General features: G+C 40.2%; 1 protein-coding gene across 4 annotated transcripts in view; it reads left to right on the forward strand.

The window, feature by feature from the left end:
* Positions 1-23,322, forward strand: part of MCM9 (minichromosome maintenance 9 homologous recombination repair factor) — a 93,566-nt gene that overhangs the window by 65,867 nt on the left and 4,377 nt on the right. For 3 of the 4 annotated variants that reach the window (XM_004740091.3, XM_013063142.2, XM_004740092.3), the window contains 4 exons: positions 17,407-17,609; positions 18,211-18,414; positions 19,438-19,520; positions 19,984-20,129. In XM_004740091.3, the coding sequence (XP_004740148.1) occupies positions 17,407-17,609; positions 18,211-18,414; positions 19,438-19,520; positions 19,984-20,129 (636 nt within the window). The remainder of the gene's footprint in view (positions 1-17,406; positions 17,610-18,210; positions 18,415-19,437; positions 19,521-19,983; positions 20,130-23,322) is intronic. The other variant, XM_013063139.2, reaches the window with a different exon arrangement.

Consider the following 23,322-nt stretch of genomic DNA (forward strand, 5'->3'; position numbering starts at 1 on the left):
GCAGAGTCCGACACTGGGCTCCATCCCAGGACCCTGTGATCACGACCCCAGCCGAAGGCAGACGCCTAGTGACTGAGCCACCCTGGCGTCCCTGAAATTATTTTGTCTTCTCTCTCTCTTACTTTTCTTCCCTGAGTCATCTCTGGATATACATCTTCTTTTTTGTACTTTTCTGTTTTGAGTTCTTGAATTTCTTATTTGGAGTGTTTTTTCACATATGCAAATGTTTGTTTAAGGACATTAAATTGAGCAGATTATGTACAGATTTCTTCTGCTTTGTGGGTTTTATGGCAGGTTATTGGAAAGGGGTTTTATCCCCTGAGGTATTTTGATTCTTAAAGTAGTTTTATATAGATGTTGCATGTTATTTCCTTTACTTTTAAAATGTCTTATCTTTTCCTAAATCAATAATAGTTATTCTATAATGGTGATGGTGAGAAGTTTGGAGGATGTACTAGTTTTTAGTTCAGAGTAATCTCCGTGAGCCCCTATTACTTAACAGATAGTGTTTTTTTCTGAAGGTTAAGGGAGTGGTTGATGTGTCTTCTGATTCTGTTTCTTATTTGTTTAGTAGGATCTTTAACATCCACTGCTTACCTCCCCTTCCCCTGATCACCACGACTCCAAGGGACTACTGACCTTTGCTGGTCACTGCCATCTATTCCAGGAGCTTTCCCAAGAAAGCCACCACTGCTCTCAAGAACTTTCAGGTCCCCCTTTCTATTCCCCAGTAGTCACTGCTTTGATCCTCAAGGTTTCAAACCTTTTCTCAATATTTCCCTGTTCTCTGTGGAACTCTATCCTTCTAAGGGTGATGTTAGCTATATTCCACCATTATGAGGAACCCACTGGTCTCTTCTCCTTTTCACTTAGTCTCGACTGATCTTTCTGTGGCTTTGTGGGCTCTAAATTAGCTCTGCCAGATTTTAATGTCTGTTTGTTGATTTCCATGTACATTGAACACTGCAGTATTCTCTCTCACTCTTATTTTTTAGTTTTGTTTTATGGGTTTATTTGCTCCCTTGATTATCTGTAAGGTCTCTGAAGGATATGTGGAGAAATTTAGACATAAGTAGCTGCCATCATCCTCTGGAAACCTGGAAATCAACATTTTATTTTTTAAGCTATTCTTTCTCATTCAACTCATACCAACTTCTGCTGTGTATTTTAAAATATTACCCATGTTTTCTTTGAACCATTTCTAGAAAGAGTAATTGGAGAAATACTTTTCTATAATTGTTTTAAAGGGTTCAAATATGCAGAGATGGAATTAAACTTTTCTATATCCTTCGGAATCAATAGCCAGAAAATCCAGGGAAGTGTTTTAGAATTAGTACAAGGAAGACCTCTTAGTGGTTAGAGCTGCCTAGAAGTCAAAAAGGCGGTGTGTAAGGTTATGTGGTCCTTCAAGTATAGACTAGAAAAGATTTGTGTAAGGAATTCAGGCATCTAATGAGTAAATAGATAACACTTAAGATACCACCCATGGGATGCTGTAAACCCCAACCATGACAAAGGCTGATTGATTGCAGAACATATACATATATAAAATATGGTTTCAAGTTACATCATGAAATATTGAATGTGATCTATGCTAGACATGGAACAAGTTCAGGAAACTGCATTAAGGGCTCCACCTCTTTTTTTAGTGACTACAAGAACACATTGGGTATGGAAGAATTATAATAATTAAGAGGAAGAATCTCAGCTAGTCTGGCTGGGTTGAGGTTTCAGCTCTACTACCTGCTAGCTAATTACTGACAATTTACTGGACTACTCTATCTTGCCTTTTTCTTTGATAAGATGATGAGAATTACTCCATTTCAGAGGGCTACTGTGAAAATTAAATGAGTTAATCTGTGTAAAGGGCTTCTGGTATAATCTGACCTATAATAAATGCAGTTAAATTATTGTTATAGGTCTGTAATTCTATTTAGAAACCCTTGAGGCCAAATACATGTTGGAATTCAGATTTTTTTGTTTTCATTTTAGGAAAGTAACGGTGCATATGTCTATATTATGAAACCTACTAGCCACACCGGAGACAGCATCCTGTAATCAGACATTTTCATTCTATTGAGGTGAAGCTTATGAAACTTCACACTAAATGGAATAAAGACACATCAATTTAGGTCAGCTTTTCCTGACAAATTAACTATGAACAACTTGCTCTTCCAGAACTTTTTGGATTTTGAAATTGTGATAAGTGACTATGGGCCATTGTCACCATCATCATTAGGCTCCTCCATCTGTCCAGGATCTTTGATCTGTCAGCCAAAACATGATGAAATATCGAGTGCTACAGGGTGAATGATGGCTGGGAAGGCCCTTTAAAGTTATAATGAGAAGAGCTCTTGTTACCCAAAGGGCACCTTAGCCCTACGGTACCTTGGGTGGCAAAAGCTGTACCTTTTGATGGCTGGAATGTATTTTGGAAAATGGGGGTTTGTTGAAAGTAGATATAAAATAGCAGCTGTATTGTGTCATTGCCACGTGAGTATCGAAGGGTACTCACCTTCAAACCTGCTCTCCCATTATTGTGACTTGGATACTTTCTCTGAAGGTGAGCGTCTTTGGGTCTTTCAACCTCAATTGGCTCTCTCTAGTGGTTAGGACCCGCTAACTGGAATTCTCCTGTAGAATGCTCATGCTGATGCTTAAAGCTGATGATTCATTTTACTTCTTCTTTAGTTGATGTCTAAACTCCTTGTTTTGAAGGGGGAAAAACCACCTTCAGGTATATATATATGTGGGTAACTGACTACAGGAAAAATAGAAGTCCAGTCCATTGACTCCTGTGGGCATATGGAGCAACGGAAGGCAGACTTTGCATCACCTAAGGCTTCAGGAGGTTTCTTTTCTTTCTTTCTTTTTTTTTTTAAAGATTTTATTTATTTATTTGTCAGAGAGAGAGAGAGCAAGAGCGAGCACAGGCAGAGTGGCAGGCAGAGTCAGAGGGAGAAGCAGGCTCCCTGCGGAGCAAGGAGCCCGATGTGGGACTCGATCCTAGGACGCTGGGATCATGACCTGAGCCGAAGGCAGCTGCTTAACCAACTGAGCCACCCAGGCGTCCCTTCAGGAGGTTTCTTAATGAAAACTAGGGAGGAAAAGAGAAAAAAAGAGAAAATTATAAGAAAAGAAAAAATTATAAGTAAAAAGGGAAGAAAAACCACCACCCCCAACAACAAAAATCGGAAAGGTCTGGGCTGGATGACCTGCTGCATGTGATTCCAGTGGTACCACTGAGAATAAGCAGCAGTGATTCCTACCATATGCTCATATTTTGGGGTGGGTTTTCAGTTTGTTAAATCCACATACTGCTCAAGAATCCCATGCGGCACTTATTTAGTGCTCTTGTCACTGTTTTTTGCTGTCTAGCTTTGGTGAGGGACACCAGGACCCAGGCCTCAGCTATGAGGGGATGGTTGCTAGCAGGCTGACAACATCAGGCACGTGTTGACAGTGAGGACAAGGACCGCCTCACCTTGGTTCGCACCGATGTCATCCCCCTTCAGCACATAGTAGTCTTTGATGAATGAGGTCCCATGGCAGCATTTAAGGGGTGTTACTGTGTTTCTAAGACTTGATTAGTGTCCTGTGCGCAAATTCACTGGATGTCAGTATTGATGGCTTGCAGAATGATCTGCTCAGAAGTCTCCCTCCCTCTTTGTGAGTGCAGACTCGCTGGGGTCACTGTCCATGTTCTCATCTGGGAGCAAGTAATTAGTCATGATTCTCCTTTCAAACATGTAGACTGGGGTGAAGGACCCCTTCTAAGTAGTTTGCTAAAGATGACAATGTACTACTCAAAGAGGAACAGGTGCCTTGACTTGGTCTGGGACTGCATGCTTGTATCCAGCTCTATCATGTAGAACATGTCCTGCTGCAACAGTATCTTGAAAAGGCAGCCTATGGAATGGGAGAAAATATTTGCCAACCATATATTAGATAAAGGGTTAATATCTGAGATACATGCAGAACTCATACAGCAAACAATCAGATTAAAAAATGAGCAGAGAACTAAATAGACATTTTTCCAAAGAAGACATAGGGATGGCCAACAGTACATGAAAAGGTACTCAACATCACTAACCATTGGGGAAATGCAAATCAAAACCACAATGAGATATATCATCTCATACCTGTTAGAATGGCTATCACCAAGAAGACAAGAGATAACAAGTACTGGAAAAGATGTGGAGAAAAGGAAACCCTTGTACGCTGTTGGTAGTAATGTATTATTGGTGTAGCCACTATGGAAAATAGTATGGAGGTTCCTTAAAAAATTAGAAAAGAACTACTACATGATCCAGCAGTCCCATTTCTGGGTGGACACAAGAAGAAATGAAAATGGGATATCGAGGAGATATCCTGCACTGGCTTGTTTACTGCAGCGTGCTTCACAATAGCCAAGACATGGAAACAACCCAAGTGCCTACCAACAGATGAATGGATAAAAAAGATGTGGTATGTGTATATACAGTAGAATAGATTCAGCCATGAGAAAAAAAGGAAATCTGCCATTTGACAAGGATGGACCTTGAAGACATTATAAATAAGTCAGACGGAAAGGCAAATACTGTATGATATCACTTATCTATAGCATTATAAAAAATCAAACTCATAAAAATAGAGAGTAAAGTAGTAGTTGTCAGGGCCTGGAGGTTGGGGAAGAAAGAAAGATGTTTTTTAAGGGTACAAACTTACAACTGGTAGACCAGTCCTGGAGATCTAATGCATAGTATAGTGAATATAAACAACAGTATTATATTATAATCATCAAACTTGCTAAGAGACTAGATCTTTTTTTTTTTTTTTTTTAAGATTTATTTATTTTGCTGGTGGGGAGAGCCGAGGGAGAGAGAGAACCTTAGACAGACACCACACTGAGCACAGAGCCCAACATGGGGCTTGATCCCACAACCCCGAGATCATGAGGCAAAACCAGGAGTCAGAGGTTTAACAGAGAGAGCCAAACAGGCACTCTGAGACTAGGTCTTAATCACTCTCACTATTAAAAAAGAAATGGTAATTAAGTAACATGATGGAAGTGCTAACTTTCACTACAATGGTAACCTATTACAATATGTAAGTGTAGCATATCAATGTGTCATATACCTTGAGTTTATATAATGTTACATGTCAAATGGAACTCAATAAAATTGAAAAAGAAGGTTGGTAAATCACACAGTGTGGTATCTGGCACCTGATGAGGTGCTTAACTATAATAAGTAACACAAGTATCTCTAGCCAAATCTATTTTGTTCCAGAATTTGGGTATAAGAAATTTATCAGAAAATTTATCTTGCTATATTCATATTCCTTTTTCAGAAAGCAGGAGTTTGGATAATAAGGGATATCTGTATTTATCTAGTACTTATTAGATGCTAGGCTCTATTCTAAGTATTGTGCAAGTAATAACCCATTTCTTTTCACAATAGTTCTATATCAGGCTATCATTAAAACCCCCTTTTCACTGAGGGACAGGAAAAAAGAAGCTGCTTCCTTTGGCTGGAACATAATTTGGGAATGGGAGTCTGTGCAAAGTAGGTATAAAATAACAGGCATTCCTGTTCTCCCATTATTGTGATTCAGATACTTTCCTGTGACTGTTTCTCTGTGTGTGTGTGTTTGTGGATTTTTCAGACTCGTTCAGTTCTCTTTAGTAGTTCAGTTCTCCCTGTTGTGTCCGTTTCAGATACCCTCAAAAGAGGGTGGATTACATTGTCCCTAGTAGACTCATCCAGCAGCAGTTCGAGGCTTCTGAGCAGCTCGGGGAATGACTGCCGTTAGTTGGTTCCCACTTTCTGGTCTAGGCCCACTTTTCCTGCAAGACAGTTCATAAAGAAGGGTCTGTGGAGTTAGAGGCTTCACGAACATTCCAGTGACTGGCCTGTCCAGAACTCCTGTATACTGAAGACAAAAGAATCACTTAAGCAATACATATCAAGTCCTCTGGCAGTTGTCCGAGCTGGTCGGCTCGTCAGTGCTGGGAGCAATAGTTTGGGCAGACAGAATAGCCTGGTGACTATAGTTCCTCCATCTAATAGGAGCTACTTCGGAATGAGGAGGGTCTCAAGCTCAGTGGGTCTCAAAGAGCTAGGTAGAAAGGGTGTTGGGATTTATAAAGACACTACTTAGTCACACCTGTTCAAGCTCTGTATTAGGTTTTACAGTTTGTCCCCAGATCACATCTACCACCAATTATGTGGTACTTTTCTTCCAACTGGAGGAACTGTCCTTTGACATAATGTCACTTAGGGAACAGTGCAAGAATAGCACATACTGATTTTGTTCTTGGGATGGCTGTCAAGTGCGCCTTCAGTGCACAGTGTGTACGTATCATCTGCTTGGTGGTGGGAATAACAGAAACATTCTTAAGTTCTCTTGTAGTTCATGTTCATTTTTCTTTCTATCTTTCTTTTTCTTTTTTTTAAGATTTTATTTGAGAGAGAGTGAGAGAACACACGTGCATGCGAGACAGAGAGAGAGCATGGGCAAAGGGAGAGGGAGAAGCAGACTCCCCACAGAGCAGGGAGGCCAACGTGGGTGTCGATCCCAGGACCCCAGAATCACAACCTGAGCTGAAGGCATCTGCTTAACCGACTGAGCCACCCAGGCGCCCCTCATGTTCATTTTTCATGGCACCTAATCTGTGTGCCACTGTGCAGTTTATGAAAGAGTTTATGTCTGCCTCCCAACAGGAGCTCATCACATTTTTTGGCTAACAGTTTTCAGAATCTTCAGTTCATTCTCTCCTTAATTAGAAGCCTGTTAATCTTCCTGATGCAAAGTATACAGTTATTTGCCAAATTCAGAGCTCTTGAGAAAATGTCTCTAGAGACATGAAGCATATCAAGTTGTTAATTAATAAGCAGATTAGAAGGGTTACCTGTGAAAAGGGAATACTTAATCATGTATTCTACCAAAGCAAAATAAAGATACTCTGAATTTTACCCTTAAAAGACCTTGCCTACTCCTCACTCCTCAGTTCAAAGACTTCTTCATTTAGCCAGCAGTACAAAAGCTAACACCATCCAGATGTACTGAGTCCTTTTTTTCTGAGAACACTTCATGTTTTTCTTTAAGATGTTTGATACCTTATAACATCACATTTAGGAATTCTTAAATGCGTCTGTTTTTGCTTTCTTTCTTTTTCTCATGTTTCAAGTGACTAAAGTCTGATTACTTTGTGAAGGATTTTTTTTTTATTATTAACATATAGTGTACTATTTGTTTCAGGGGTACAGGTCTGTGAATTATTAGTCTTACATAATTCACAGCACTCACCATAGCACATACCCTCCCCAATGTCCGTAACCCAGCCACCCCATCCCTCCCACCTTCCTCCCCTCCAGTAACCCTCAGTTTGTCTCCTGAGATTAAGAGTGTCTTATGGTTTGTCTCCCTTTCTGGTTTCATCTTGTTTCATTTTTCCCTTCCTTCCCCTATGCTCCTCTGCCTTGGTTCTCAAGTTCCACATATGTGAAGGATTTTTTAAAATTTGAATTATAATATCCTTTAAGGATATTAGTATGAACCACTGAATCAGAGTATCTGGCTGACCTCCAAGGCTGCAGGAAATTTCTCAGGTGTTTGTTTCCTTGCTTGCTTGCTTGCTTGTTTTTAATGTGTCTCTTTGCACACACTGCACAGAGTTAGAATTCCAGGGCGGGGTGTCAGTAGACTCTTAAGTAATAGAGGATTCCTTTGCTATTTGCTAAGAACCATTATAGGGAAAAATCTGATATTGCAATTATATATTTGGTGCTACTAAATTATACTCACAAGGCTAGGTAGGAAATACAGTCTAAATTTTAAAAACAGCCATTTGGCAATTTATTGTTTTGCTCAGTAAACGTATCTTGAGCACTGAGCAATGTCATGCTCTCTGCTAGCTACTCAAACCACAAAGACCAAAAGACAGAGCCTTTGTTCTCAAGATGCTCAGAACTTCGTAGCAAGACAGACAAGTAGGCGTTTATTTTACATGAGATTCTAACGGTATAGAAGAGCCACAGCACCAGTCCCACTCAGCTGATCTTCAGTTTCCTAGGCCATGCCCAGCCTACACATCAGACTCTCAGAGATGGGACCTGGAACTCTATTATTAAAACCCACCTTGGTTCTCATTGATGAGCTGGGCATGGGAACCCCTGCTCCCAGGTAAGATTGCTCTGCACTCCAGGCTACCTGGCTGCCTCTTCCTCTGGATCTTGGGAAGCTGCATCTCTGGTCGCCTCCACCTCACATCAGTCCCAGGTTCAGGCAGGGAGACAGGGAGAGGTGGCAACAAGTCCTCCCTGCCACCCCACTGAGAGGACTCTGACTCCTAGGGGACTGAGGACGCTCTGAAGCAAGTCAAACAGTGTCCCTTGGAGCATGCCACCAGGATGTGAAGATGTACATTCACATCATGTACTTCAAGAGTTTCTGTTCTTTCTAGATGCTCTGTATAAGCAGTACATTGACTCCTGTCCTGGCCTGTGACCTTTTCGTTACCCTTCATTGAATCAATCTAGCTTTATCAACCTTATGAAAAAGAGGAGAGGGTGTGTATACCTAGCATTGAAGATTATCAAATATTTATCTAATGAATTGTGGGGGTATTATTAACATAGTCTTATTTTGTATATTTTTGTGAGGATTCTTACCCTTCTAGAAATGTTGGATGATCTAGAAACATATGTGACTATTGCATTGCAGGCTATTTTTTGGCCTAATTCTTTTGGCGAGGAGACCGCTCAAACATTGGAGTAGTTTTTGCCACAGCCAAAGGATCTGGTGCTCATTAGAGAGATTTGTCATTTATTCAGGGTAGGCTCACTGCACTAGCAGACAGTGGCTTAGCGCAGTCTAAGTTGTGTCTGGCTCATCTATATGTGGGAGAGGAGTTCTAGCCCACGAAGTTACTCAGGAGCCCTGGCCCCTTCTGTCCTAGAGCACGTTAGTCTTCAGGACTGGTCCTGAAGAATATTAGCATAATGTTCCCAAGGTTCATCCAAGTTGTTGCATGGACCTATAGTTTGTTCCTTTTCATGGCCAAATAGTACTCCATTATATGACTAAACCACAGTTTGTTTATCCATTCATCAGTTGATGGAACTTTGGGCTGTTTCTACTTTTTGGCTATTATGAATATTACTAAGAAGATTCACATACAAGTTTTATGTGCATATATGTTTTCATTGCTCTTGGGTATATAATAGGAGGGATTACCAGCTCATATGAGAACCATATTTAACTTGTTAAGGAACCATCAAACTGTTTTCTAATGCCACAGTACCAGTTTACAGTCCCTTGAGCATTGCAAGAAGGTTCCCATTTCTCTACATCCTAGCCAACATTTGTTGTCTTTGTAATTATAACAATCCTAGTATCTAAAGTAGTATCCCACCTGTGGTCTTGATTCGCGTTTCCCTAACGACTTATTTAATGAGCATCTTTTCACATGTTATTGGCCATTTGTGTAGTTTCATTGGAGAAATATCTATTTGAATCCTTTGCCCATTTTTGAGCTGGATTATTTGTCCTTTTATTGTTGAGTTTTAGGAGATATTTGTATGTTCTGGATATAAGTCCTTTCACAGATATATGATATGCAAATAATTTCATTCTGTGGGTTTCTTTACTTCTTTGATAGCACCCTTTGAAGCACAAAGTTTTTAATTTTGGTGAAGTCCATTTTATCTGTTTTGCCTTCTTTTGCTTGCACTTCTGGTGCCCTTTCTGCCCCAGGTTGTTTTACAACTTGAAAGCAACAGAGGATTTCTTTAGAGGGGGGGTTGTGGTTTCTTGGGCAGCACACATTCCCTGGAAAGAAGCCTCTCATCTCTTTGCTTCCCACCAATTGGTTGTGCCAGGATCCAGAGTTCTTTACTTCACAGATTCTTGAGCCTGGTTTGTCGGGTTTTTGTTTTCTTCTTGTAAAAAACCACTACTTCCAGACCCCAGAGAGGAAGAGCAAGACTGAAAAGGCTTTGCCCCAGGAAATTTGCTCATTTGTACAAAATGATCCAGGGTAAGTAAGGGTGAAGCCTTCAGTTTTAGACAGCCTGAATATAGCCACCATTAGGATGAGTAAAAGAGGAATGTTCACAGCAATACTATGCACAATGGCCATGAGGTAGAAGCAACACGAGTGTCCACGGAGGGACAAATACATAAACAAAATGTGATACACACACACACACGTGCACACATGAAATGCTATTCTGCTTTAAAAAGGAAGGAAATTCTATTTACTACAACAGGGATGAACCTTGAGGACATAAGTATACTTAGGGAAATAAGTCAGCCCCAAAAGATAAAATATGGAATGATTACACTTATATGGATTTCTAGAGTAGTCAAATTCGTAGTGACAGAATGTAAAATGGTGATTTCCAGGGACTGGGAAGAGGGGGAAATGGGGAGTTGTGGTTTAATGGGTATAGAGTTTCAGTTCTGCAAGATGAAAATAGTTTTGAAAATTAGCTGTACAACAGTGTGAATATGAATATACTTAACACCACTGAACAGTACACTTAAAAATAAGTAGGGCGGTAAATTTCATGTTATGAATATTCTTTTACCACAATAAAAAAACTGGAAGCTATTATGGACTGAATATTTGTGATTCCCCCAAATCCACATGCTGAAGCTGTAATCCCCAATGTGATAATATTGAGTTGAGGCCTTAGGGAGGGTAGTGCCTCCGTAGTGGGATTAATGTCCTTGTGGGAAGAGGAGAGACCAGAATTCTCTCTCTGTCTTTCTTTACACACAAACACACAAACACACAAACACACACACACACACACACACACACACAGAAAGAGAGAGAGAGAGAGAGAGAGAGAACAAGGAAAGACCATGTGAGCACTGTGAGAAGGCAGCTGTTTACAAACCAGGAAGAGGGTTCTCACTAGGAACTGAATCTGCCAGCACTTTGACCTTGTACTTCCAGCTTCCAGAATGGTGAGAAATAAATGTCTGCTGTTGAAGCCTCCCAGTCAATGATATTTTGTTAAAGCAGCCCAAAGTAAGACCTTTGTCTAAAAAATTGAAGGCTTCACCCTTACTTACCCTGGGTCATTTTGTACAACTGAGCAAATTTCCTGGGGCTCTTGTTCAAAGCCTTTTCAGTCTTGCTCTTACTCTCTGGGGTCTGGAAGTAGTTGTTTTTTACAACCTTTTAACATGTCACTTTTCTGAGTTGTGCACTGTCTTTCATTACTGCTTGAGAACTGGTCAGTTCTTTCCTATGCTCATCTCTTTCATGCAGTATTTTGCCAAAGGAAGCTTTTCTTGCTTCATGTCACAGTCAGATGTAGGTTGAGGGTGGGACACTCTGCTCCACACAGTCACTCAGGACCCAGGCTTCCTCCCTCAGGTGGCTCTCTGACTCCATGGCCTTATCCTTGTCTGTACTGACAAAGAGAGAGAAAGAGGAGGAGGGTTACACGGGAAGGCTTTTAGGGACTACCCTCTCCCCCGTCCGCCGGAAATGGCATGTGTTCTTCCGCCCCCATTCCATTGGCAATACTTCTTCCCTGCAGTCCTACTTGACCATAAAAGAGGATGGGAAACACGGTCTGGCTCTGCTCCTAGGGCGAAAGGGAAACAAAGTTTGGTGAATACATAGCAGCCACTGTCACAAGCGAGCACTGAACTTAGGGGTCCCAGCATATCGACAGTGACTAAAGCCATGAATGGAGATGGGGATCACCGCTTAAAGGATGCACTGAGAATACTGGGAGAGGATTGCAAAAACAAAAGCACTTCCCGGAGGGCCTGAAACAGTGAAAATAATTTATGTGACCTAACTTTGCAATGTCTAGAAAAGTTATTACTATGATTTTGGGAAAGTATAAACAAGTGGACTAAAAATAGAAAAATTATCATATGATTTCACTCACATGTAGAGTTTGAGAAACAAAACAGAGGACCACAGGAGAAGGGAGGGAAAAATAAAACACGATGACATTAGAGAGGGAGGCAAACCATAAGAGTCTCTTAATCTCAGGAAACAAACTGAGGGTTGCTGAAGGGGAAGAGTGTGGAAGGGATGGGGTAACTGGGTGATGGGCATTAAGGAGAGCACGTGATGGAATAAACACTGGTGTTATGTGCAACTGATGAATCACTAAACTCTAACTCTGAGACTAATTATACACTCTATGTTAATTAATTGAATTTTTTAAAAGGTAGATTTTTCCAGAAACTGAAATGTTTTCCTTCCTTGAACTAAATGTAGAAAAACATATATATTAGCATGATTATTTTATCGCTGTTGAAACCTGTAACTATAGAATGGCATTGAATTTTAGAAACACAGAACTAGGTAAAGCTTTATTTTTTATTTTCCATTATTTAGTGGATGTTTATAAGCATTTAATATGAGAAAGGCAGGTGAGGATAACAGTAAGTCACAGTCCCTCAAGGAGGATCGAATCCAATAGGAAGAAGATAAGGCAAGTCAGTGACTACCTAAAGCATCAGGTGGGGTTCTCTACAACCACAGGAACTGTTCTAGATGGTCCACTACTGGGGGGCAGGGGGACAGTCTGCAGGTAAAGAGCACTGGTTGTGGAGCTAGCCGGTCTGGGTTTGAATGGCAGCTCTGCCGCTCTCTATCACCTGTCAGGGAGTTACTAATATCTTTTAACTTCTACGTTCCATATTACCAAGCCAGTGATATGTTATCTACCTTTCAGGTGATTGTGCATCTTAGGGAGAGAGTGTTCATACATAAAACCTAGCACAGTGCTTGCCATTACAGATAAGGTAATTACCTTTATTATTGTTATCAGAGAAGGCAGAGGTTCTACGGGTTGGAAAAATGACTGTCATCTTACCCTAATTCATGAGTTCATTCAGTAGTTACTCAGTGAGCCACCACTATACACAAAGTACTTAGGATTCGACTGTGTATGGGTATCTGCATCTCCTAAAGCCCCATCCAGTGTTTAATGCAGTACTGTTTGTTTGTGTCACAGACCTGTAGCCATCAGGCACGGACACCACCTTCCCCTCTTTCAGGTGACCGCTCCTCTGTTTTTCATCGCTCCCATTTCCACGAACTGCTCCTCAGGAAGCCCTTTCCATCACATAAAATTGTCCTTACCCCCCTTCCTTAAGCTTATTTCATTTTGTCCTGATTAGGAATAATTCACCACCTTCTTTTTGTGTGTGTTTGTTCATATTCCTTCTCACATCATGGATATCTTTAAGATAATATACCTCATTGATACCCAGGAGCCTCCACAGAAGTGTTTTTCTGATGCTAATGCTGACGGGGATGCCATCATCTGCTGCTTGGCAGGCGCTGTGCGGTGCCTACCCATCCTCCAGCAGTTCTGTTGTAAACTGACTGAAGGCAGGGACCAGTGTATACCTTCCTGAATTCTCAGTCCCGTCCTCTGCACACAGGAAATGGCTTAAAATCTATTCATTGGTCAGAGAGAGGAAGAGCAATCAAGTTTACCTCACAATGAAAATAATTTTTTAAATTCTTTTCTGTTGTATTTTGTCTCATTGCCAGTATTCCAGCAATATTCCTTTCTATGATAAAGGCAAACAGCCTCACTTCAGAGTGGATAAAATGTGTTTTGCAGGATTAGTTAGGAACAATTTACTACATTCTTTTCGGCAAACTGGATTCCAAGTTCTAAACAACTGCCTTTACAAAGCCATTTTGGCACGTAAATTGTAAGATGCTGACTGTCTGTGCAGAATTTTCCCCTTTCAGTAACTTTTTTAAAAGGGGATTTGGTTTTAAAGGGGGCTTTAGTGCCTTGTTTGTCATTCTTTGATGAGTGTTGTCTTGTGCCATTTACCACAAATAAAGATTCTCATACTTTTTCAGTCTCAGGGCATGGGCTGATCGCTAAAGCCAACTGGAAATAGATCAGACATTAGCAAATGTAGTACATGTTTGCTGATGTCACTGGTCTGTGACTGTTGAGAGGCAGACATGCCGCTATAACTAAAAACGGCCATTGAGTGGAGAGCATTCAGATTTACAGAGAGAAAAGTCTCTACGTTTGTTATTTTAATGAAGATGCCATGTTATTTTGGGGACTTGGCCATCATTAATAAGCTTAAGAATAGTATCTAAGTTATGGCATAGCCGTACCCTTGGCGCCCCTTCTCTGTTCAGGACTTGTGTACCCCTTCCCCTACCATTGCCTCAGCTCCTCCATGGGTCCTGGCCATCTAACTTGCCCATGGTGCCCAGACCTCCTCAGCCTGCCCTTCACTGTTTCTCCTCAGAAACGTGATGTTTTTCTTCTGTCTGTTGGCTGTCTGTATGTCTTCTTTGGAAAAATAACTATTCAAGTCTTCTGCCCATTTTTAAATTGGATTGTTTGGTTTTTCTGGTGCTGAGTTGTGTAAGCTCTTTATATACTTTGGATATTAACCCCCCCTCTAGATTTATCATTTACAAATATCTTCTCCCATTCAGTAAATTGTCTTTTGTTTCCTTGTGGTTTCCTTTGCTGTGAAGAAGCTTTTTATTTTGATGTATTCCCAATAGTTTATTTTTGCTTTCATTTCCCTTGTCTTAGGAGACATATCTAGAAAAATGTTGCTATATGGGGCACTTGGGTGGCGCAATCAGTTAAGCGTCTGACTCCATTTCAGCTCAGGTCATGATCTCAGGGTCCTGAGATTGAGCCCCACTTCAGGGGCTCAGTGTGGACTCCGCTTATCCCTTTCTCTCCCCCTCTGCCCTCCTCCCTGCTTGTGCAAGCAGACACACACACACACTCTCTCTCTCTCTTTCAAATAAATAAATAAATAAATAAATAAAATCTATTGGAAGAAAGAGGAAGGAAGGGAGGGAGGGACAGAGGGAGGAAGGAGAGAGAGAATAAAAAGTAAAGAAAAGAAAAAAGAAAAGAGTTGCTATGGTTGATGTCAGAGAAATTGCTGCTTATGTTCTCCTCTAGGATTTTTATGGCTTCAGGTTTAATGCTTAGGTCTTTAATCCATTTCATTTTTGTTCATGGTATTAGAAAGTAGTCCAGTTTCAGTCTTCTACATGTAGCTGTCCAATTTTAACAGAACCATTTATTGAAAAAACTGTCTTTTTTCCATTGTATATTCTTGCCTCTTTTCTCATAAATGAACTGACCGTGTAATCATGAATTTGTTTCTGGAGTCTCTGTTCTGTTCCATCGATCTGTGTTTCTGGTTTTTTGTGCTAGTACATTATTGTTTCAGTTACTACAGCTTTGTAATATATCTTGAGATCTAGAATTGTGATACCTCCATCTTTGTTCTTTCTCGGGATTGTTTGGACTATTTGGGGTCTTCTGTGATTCGATACAATTTTTTTTATTATTCTGTTTTGTGAAAAATAATGTTGGTATTTTGTTAGAGATTACATTGAACTTGTAGATTACTTTGGGTAGTGTGGACATTTTAACAGTTTTTGTTCTTCCAACCCATGAGCTTGGAAAATCTTTCCATTTGTTTGTGTTGCCTTCAGTTTCTTTCATCACTGTTTTATAGTTTTCACAGTATAGGTCATTCACCTCTTTGGTTAAGCTTCTTCCCTGGTATTTTATTCTTTTTGGTGCAGCTGTAAATGGTGTTGTTTTTAAGTTTCTCTTTCTGCAGTTTCATTGTTAGTGTATGGAAAAGCTATAAATTTTTTGGTAATAATTTTGTATCTTACCATTTTACTAAATTTGTTTATTCTTGTACTTTACTGGTGGATTGTTTACGATTTTTCTGGACCTGAATAGACATTTTTCCAAAGACGACATATAGATGGCCAACAGACACATAAAAAGATGCTCAGTGTCACTAATCATCAGGGAAATGCAAATCAAAACTATCATGAGATATCACCTGTTAGTATGGCTAAAATCAAAAAGATAAGAAACAACAAATGTTAGTGAGGATGTGGAGAAAAAGGAACCCTCATGTACTGTTTGTGACCTTTGGTATAGCCTTTGTGGAAGACAGTATGGAGGTTCCTCAAAAAATCAAAAATAGGAACACCATATGGTCCATTAATTCCACTGTTGGAAAACAAAAACATTAACTCAAAAAGATACATGCACTCTTATGTTTATTGAAGCATTATTTACAACAGCCAAGACATGGAAGCAAACTAAGTGTCCGTCAGTAGACAAATGTACAAGGAAAATGTGATGTGTATGTACGTACACACATGCATGCATGCACACACCCAAATATTACACAGCCATTAAAAAGGATGAGATCTGGTCATTTGAGACAACATGGGTGGACCTAGAGGATATTATGCTGAGTGAAATAAGTCAGACTGAGAAAGACAAATACCATATATGATTCCACTCACAAATGAAATCTTAAAAAAAAAAAAAAAAGCAGAATCAGAACTATAACTACAAAGAACAAACTGATGATGGTTGCCAAAGGGAAGGGGCATGGAGTTTGGGCAAAACAGGCAAAAGGAAGAGGGAATTAGTTCATTTGTGTATTGAGTTAAGTCATGGGAATAAAAAGCAGGACGTAAGGAATATAGTCAGTGATATTGTGGTAGCGATGTAATGGGACAGATAACAGCTACACTTGTGGTGAACACAGCATAATGTATAAACTTGTCAAATCACTTAACTAATGTAACATTGTCTTAGTGTGTCAGTTATATGCAGAACAAACGAAAGGCATGATGCCAATCAATCCTTATTTTTCATGATTTCCTTTCCCCCTCTGCCCGTCTTTTACTTCCTTTGTTTCTCTCCCCCCCCCCCTTTCTGACTCTTGTTTCTTTCACTTCTAGAAAAATCAAAAGAAGCGAACACATAGGAAGTTTTGCTGCATCCACTATCCATTCTCCAAAGTCCCCCTTACCCCTGCCCTTCACCGTCAGTCTCACAAGCATGTGTGTGTGGTATGTCTGCATGCATATTTATGTGTAGGTGTGTGGATATATATACACACCTGTCTACCCCCACTTCAAGTCCAGATGTTATGAAGCTACTTGATAATGTTTCTCTAATCATCTTTTCCATCCACACAAATGAGTATACATTATCTTTACTTCCCCTGGGAACTTTATCCTTCTAGAATGTACCACAGTCTTCCCTCTCTTACCATTGTGGCTTGTAGATTGCAAGCTCCTTAAGAGCAGTATTCATATTTAGTTAGTTTTGTATACCTCTTAGCACCCAGCAGAGGGGTCTGCTCATAGGAGGGGCATAAGAAGTGTTTAATCAGTAGTAACTTCTCTTCAGGATAGGCTACTGTAAGTGTACTTCCTTCAGCCCTGTTGTTTTTGATACATCCTTGTATCATTCCCCATCCTCTTACACACAAGTCTCTAGATTTTCAGGGTACAAGAGTAGCCCCTTTCTATTAACAAGTTTAATTTTGCTTTTTATTTGAATCTCAACAGTCAGTGAATTGTACCCTTTCTTTGAATAGCCTCGTGTGCAAGCTGAACACAAGGACCACCATCCTGGCAGCAACTAACCCCAAAGGCCAGTATGACACCCACGAGTCCGTGTCTGTGAACATCGCCCTTGGCAGCCCCCTCTTAAGTCGATTTGATCTGATCCTGGTTCTGCTCGATACCAAGAATGAAGACTGGGATCGTATAATTTCTTCCTTTATCTTAGAAAACAAAGGTACGTGAAGATGAATCATTCAAGTTGTGCAAGTAGACATAAGCACATGAAATTCTCTTTGAAGAAAATGAAATAAATACCCAAGGTACCCTACCTAAGCAGCATTAGAGCAGTGCTCGCATAGAAGGCAGTCAGAGGAGCCATTTAGTGTGGCCAGAATAATGAGTAGAAGGACTAGGGCCTACCGACGATATTACAGTCAGTACATGTGTTCTCCGCGATGAAAGGAGGCAACCTTATGATATATAATTATCACTCATCTCTTGCATGCGAAGAAAAGTGGACTGAATTATGAAACAGAAATCTCTAAATGTAAGTTTCTCTTTAATTAGATTTACTCAAATACTATGTATTACTATAGGATGTACCAGATTATTGTGGATAATTTTAGCCCCTGTAGGAAGTTTACCTTTATTGAGCTTAGATCCTAAGGCTACTTATTCTTGAACTCTGTGCTATGCAGAGTCAGATATAGGTTTTAGTGGCCACAGACTTAAAGGTTATCTTTTTAAAAAATGAGTGTAAGAACTTTATCAAAACCCTTAAAGCGAGATGTTTACCTGTTCCTAGAAATTACTGACCTAGCACCTGATACATACAGGTTACCCAAGCAAATCAGAGAAGCTCTGGAGCATGGAAAAGATGAAGACCTACTTCTGCCTGATTCGGAATCTCCAGCCCACGCTGTCTGATGAGGGTAATCAGGTCCTTCTCCGGTACTACCAGATGCAGCGGCAGAGTGATTCCCGGAACGCTGCCCGGACCACCATCCGTCTGTTGGAAAGCTTGATCCGATTAGCAGAAGGTTTATTTCATTCAACAAATAATACTTCTGTTGGGTGCCCAATATGTGCAAGGCATGGAGCTTGGCACCATGAATTCAAAGATGAATAAGAAGAATCCTAAGGTGCTCATAGTCACTTAGAGAGTAAAGGCTCTGAGCTATGAAACTTCTGTTCTTCTGGGGACAGATTATGGGTATTGAGTAGAATGCAGCATCATTAAGAAAGCGGTATCTTAGAGACATGATTAATTTAGAACGTCTTATTTACTAATGTTTGTTTCTCAGTGACAGTCTATTAGCATTTGGGATCGAACATTTTCTTATTTAGAGTTGTTTCCTATGGTTTCTCTGTTTTTTTTTCTCACTAATTGCCATCCACACCCCACCACTAACATAAGAAACTAGCCCATCCCAAAGGCCTGAGACTTCGTGCATTCATACAAGGAACCTGCATCTCAAGACTTTTTTCCTAACAGTGACTTTTATTCATAGTTCTTGTTAAATTAATTCTTAAAAAAAATTCCACATGAACTGATGTATCATGTGATGACAGAATGCTTAATAAAAAGTTCTGTAAAACCAGTGCACTTTACATTGTCAAGGATTTATAGCTAATATTAAGACAAGAAGTACCCCAAATGCAGGCTGGTGAGTTTGGTAGTTTTGAAAAACCCACAGATAAAAAGAAGTGTCAGAGAAGAGAAACAAGTTTTATACTATGTATTTCTATAAAAGACAAGCAGATAAGGATTAAAAGTTATTGAATATTAGAGATATGCTCCTAGAACTCCTTTCCTTTTGGAGCCCAGAGTACTTTTTCATATAAATACCCAGAATTGCCATGAGCTGTGCAAGATTAGACCTATTATTAGAGAAACAACTTCAAAGCTAGTTGAAATTAGACCTTTGTGCTTGTTTTAGTAAAATGAATTTGTGATTAGTAGTGCATTCATTAAATATAATTTTTAAGTGCCTCAGATAAAGTATTGCATATATCACCTCAAATACTCTCTAAAAACATTTCTGTCTTCCTGATTTTCTTAGCTCACGCTCGCCTGATGTTTCATGATGCTGTGACTCTGGAAGACGCCGTGACAGCTGTGTCAGTGATGGAATCTTCAATGCAGGTGAGGGCATTTTGCACCTAATATTTGAACCCTAATTATAATCACGTAAAAAAAGACAAGACAATTTAGAGCATATCAGAAGTTATAAAAATGATCATATTCTGGATATAGAGCCAAAGGAACTAGATCCAAAGGAAACCATTTAAAAGAAGGGGAAAAACTTGTGGAAATACCCTTTGCATCAGTAGCATTGCTTTGGCCTACTGGGTGCAGTAGTGGGTCTCTCTCTTTTTTTCCCTCAGCACATCTGAGGGATGCTCATGGTCCCACTAGAGGCAGTGTGCTTCCTGGGGCAACGCTGGCTGCCAGGAATGGGGGCAGAGAATTGCTGAAATTTGGAAAAGGCCCCCAGGTGATTGTGATACCCAAGATGGGGGTGGAGAAAGCTGATCTGGGAGTTGTGGTCTCTAGTGGGTGTTTTCTGGTGACTCCCCTGCTATTTCCCATTTTCTCACCCCTTCAGGGAGGTGCACTATTAGGAGGTGTGAATGCACTCCACACTGCCTTTCCTGAAAACCCTCTGAAGCAGTACCAGAGGCAGTGTGAGCTTATTCTAGAAAAGCTGGAGCTAAACAACCTCTTGAGTGAAGAGCTGAGAAGACTTGAAAGGTGAGAAAAGAAGTCCAAGCAAAACTTACAATGGAAGATCTTTGTTTGACATTTAGTGAAATGAAAGAAGTGGAAATTAAGTGGAAAGTCTTATCTGTACTATCTGAAAGGGATTGGCTCAGTTACCTGTTTCTATGTAATCAATGACAGGAAAGCTCAGGGGCTTAAAAAACACACAAAAAACACCCCCACCACCATTTTAGTGCTCACTATTCTGAGTCAGAAATTCAGGGGGGCTCAGAATGCTTCTCTCCGCTGCACGTGGTGTTGGCTGGCAGCACACCTGTGTTTAGCTGGGAGCTCAGGTGGGACTGGAACATCCAGAAAGGCTTGCCTCACGTGTGTGGTGCCTTAGCAGGGATGGCTGCCTGCTCTATACTAGAGGGCAGCAGCTTAAGGCTCCAACAGAACAAAAATCGAAGCTGCCAGGCCTCTTATGAGCTGGGCCAGAAGTGGTACAACATCATTTCTGTCACATTTTGAAGGTCAGAGCAAGTCACAAGATCAGGCTCCATGCAAGGTAGGGGGAAATAGATACCACCTCTTGATGGGAGTGACATAGACATACAAGAATGGGGGAAATGATGGCTGCCCTCTTTGGAGCCTTCCATAGCTACATTTCCTTGGCTTGCTGGTTTGGTGAGTCTCATAGAGAACACTGAGTGGTTCTTTACTATATATAGCAAACTATATATTAATTTACTGAATTTTTACCACTGGTTCCTAGTTACATGAGAAGCACCAAGGTTGGCTAGTCACAGTTTACACTCAAGACACACAGTTTCCATGGAATCAAGAAATCTTGTTAAGTGGGCTTCATTCTGTTTATTGCGACTGCTTCTTCTGTTTTTCTTTGGCGAACTAGAAGTAGAGCAGTGCTATTCAGAGAGGTGGCTGGGAACGCTGTTGAGAAAGAAGTTGGACTCCAGGAAGGTGCTCTATCTCAGGCCAGACCCAGACCCAGACACAAAATATTTTAATAATTTGGCTTTATCATTTTTTCTTGCCAAGAGAGGACATGTACAGGGGAGTTTACATAAAGAATCTTAGTGTTTATTAGTATTTAAATTTTATTCTTAATGTTTTTAGAGCTTCTTCCAAGCATAATAAGTATTTGATCTTTATATAAACCTGGTGAAAGAAAAATCACAGAAGACTCAGGCCCAGACTGCTCTTAGGCCAGCTGTAGCTAGCATGTGGGACAAGTTAGGGAAGTAGAAATAACTAGTACTGACTTTGACCTGGGAAGGGCCCTCCTGGTTCATTAGCAACAGCTCTGACCCTCCCTTCAGCATCATGATTTTCCTTCTCTACATGCTCAAAGTCATGACTTTTAAAATTCTCCATATTTAACAGACTAAAAAAAAAATCCCCAGTAAGAATGATATATTTTGTTGAAGAGGAAAATTGGTCTTTCATCTCACAGGGTGACAAAAGTAATGCTTCAAAACTCTGCTTTTTACATTACCTAAAGAATTTTTGCCCCCACTTTAGTGTTTGGATGCTCCTGGCTTATATGAGCTCCTAAAAAGCTAGACTTGGAGTGTATACCTGTGAAACACAAGTGAGCAGCAACTGGGATATCCTTTTGGGTATCTTTGTGGTCAGTGCAAGTGGCTCAGTAACTGTCCTGAGGCGGCACTTGGCCTTGACCTCAAATCTAGGGCCTGGTGAATGTTGATGTGTGGAAGCAGAGCAGATGCTGAAGGAGATTGCAGTGGGATTGTTGATGCAATCAGTAGAACCCTGAGAATTCTTTTCCTGAATTTTCTTCTTTCCCTCACTGCCTTCATGCATTAGCATTCTGTGTCGGACTCCAGCACAGCCTTCCTGGGTCAGTGTGGGGACTGGCTGTGTGTTGCTAATACCCAAGCGCTAGCCTGCAGTCATCTTGCCCTTGACAAAAACTCAACCCCCTTTTCTTTTGGTCTTCTGGCTTTTGAATGATCCAGAGCATGGTATTGAGATGAAAGCGATTCCTTTGGTTCTTTCATGGTTTGATGTAGGGGATCCTTTTCAGCCTGTCCTGGGCCCGGCTTGGCTTTTGGAAAGGCTGCTCATTTTGACTGACCAGAAACTGGTCATGCAGACCGCCAAAAGCTGTCCTATGCTGGATTCAGGAAGGAAAGGATTATGAAGCTCAGAATTGGTGTTCTGGGATAGAAAAATCGCAACTGGACTTATCAAATTCAACATGACCCACCTGAAGGGAAAGATAAAGAAAAAAGAATAGGTAATTATCTGGGGGAAAAAAAAATAAAAGGATTCTACCTTAAAATATTCTTTTCTTCTGGTATAGACATCTTTGAAATGCAGGGTCATGTTCAGGGCATTGATCCTCAAAGCTATAAACCCAGGTGCCCAGCAAATGTAAATGAACAGCCTCCAAGACACGGCTAAAGCCAATCTTACCATGTGAGAAAAGCTCAAGTAGCAGATGGGTTTATCCCCACAGGAAAGAGTTCTCTATCCCTTAAGGGGGTCATATATGAGTAATGCAACTATTTGTATTTTTATTACACTTTTCTTCTGGAAAATGCTTGCAAGTGACAGCCATCCTCAAATGGTGGCCATTGTAACCACCTGAAAACAGAATGCAAAGAAGCTGTGTTTTAGGAAGGTAGAGTAAAACTGCCGGCATTTTATGTCAGGGAGAATTTAATTCCCAAAGTCAGAATTAGACTAAATTGGGACAGCTTAATTATTCTACCCGTTTAAAATTCCCTATCTTCTAGAACATTTTTATGGAGCTTTAACAATTACAAATATCCCTGACCTCAGTTTGATGTATATTAGATAGTAGTAATTTTGAAAGCTCTTTCTTTTTTGTATGGTTATGACTCCAATGAATATGGATTTTGTACTGATGTGTCCAAATCTACAGTAAGTGAATATAACCCAGTATTTTTACAATAATTTTGAGGGTTTTTTTCCCTGATCATAAGAGAGAATACACGTTCTCTGTAGTGTACTTTGGAAAGTAACAGTAATAGATTAGGAAAGCAAAAATCGCATATAATCTTATTTCCCAGAGAGGCCTACCATTAACATTTTAATGTATTTAAATATATTTAAATTTAAAATTCATTTAAATTTAATGTCTTTTCTCCTTCGCCTTTTCTATGATTACACATGATTTTTAGAATAATTTACTCATCCTCTCTTTGGTTTAATTCCTTTTCGAATGGAAAAG

Source organism: Mustela putorius, unplaced genomic scaffold (assembly GCF_011764305.1).
Source record: "Mustela putorius furo isolate JIRA1106 unplaced genomic scaffold, ASM1176430v1.1 tig00003983_pilon_pilon_pilon, whole genome shotgun sequence".
NCBI lineage: Eukaryota > Metazoa > Chordata > Mammalia > Carnivora > Mustelidae > Mustela > Mustela putorius.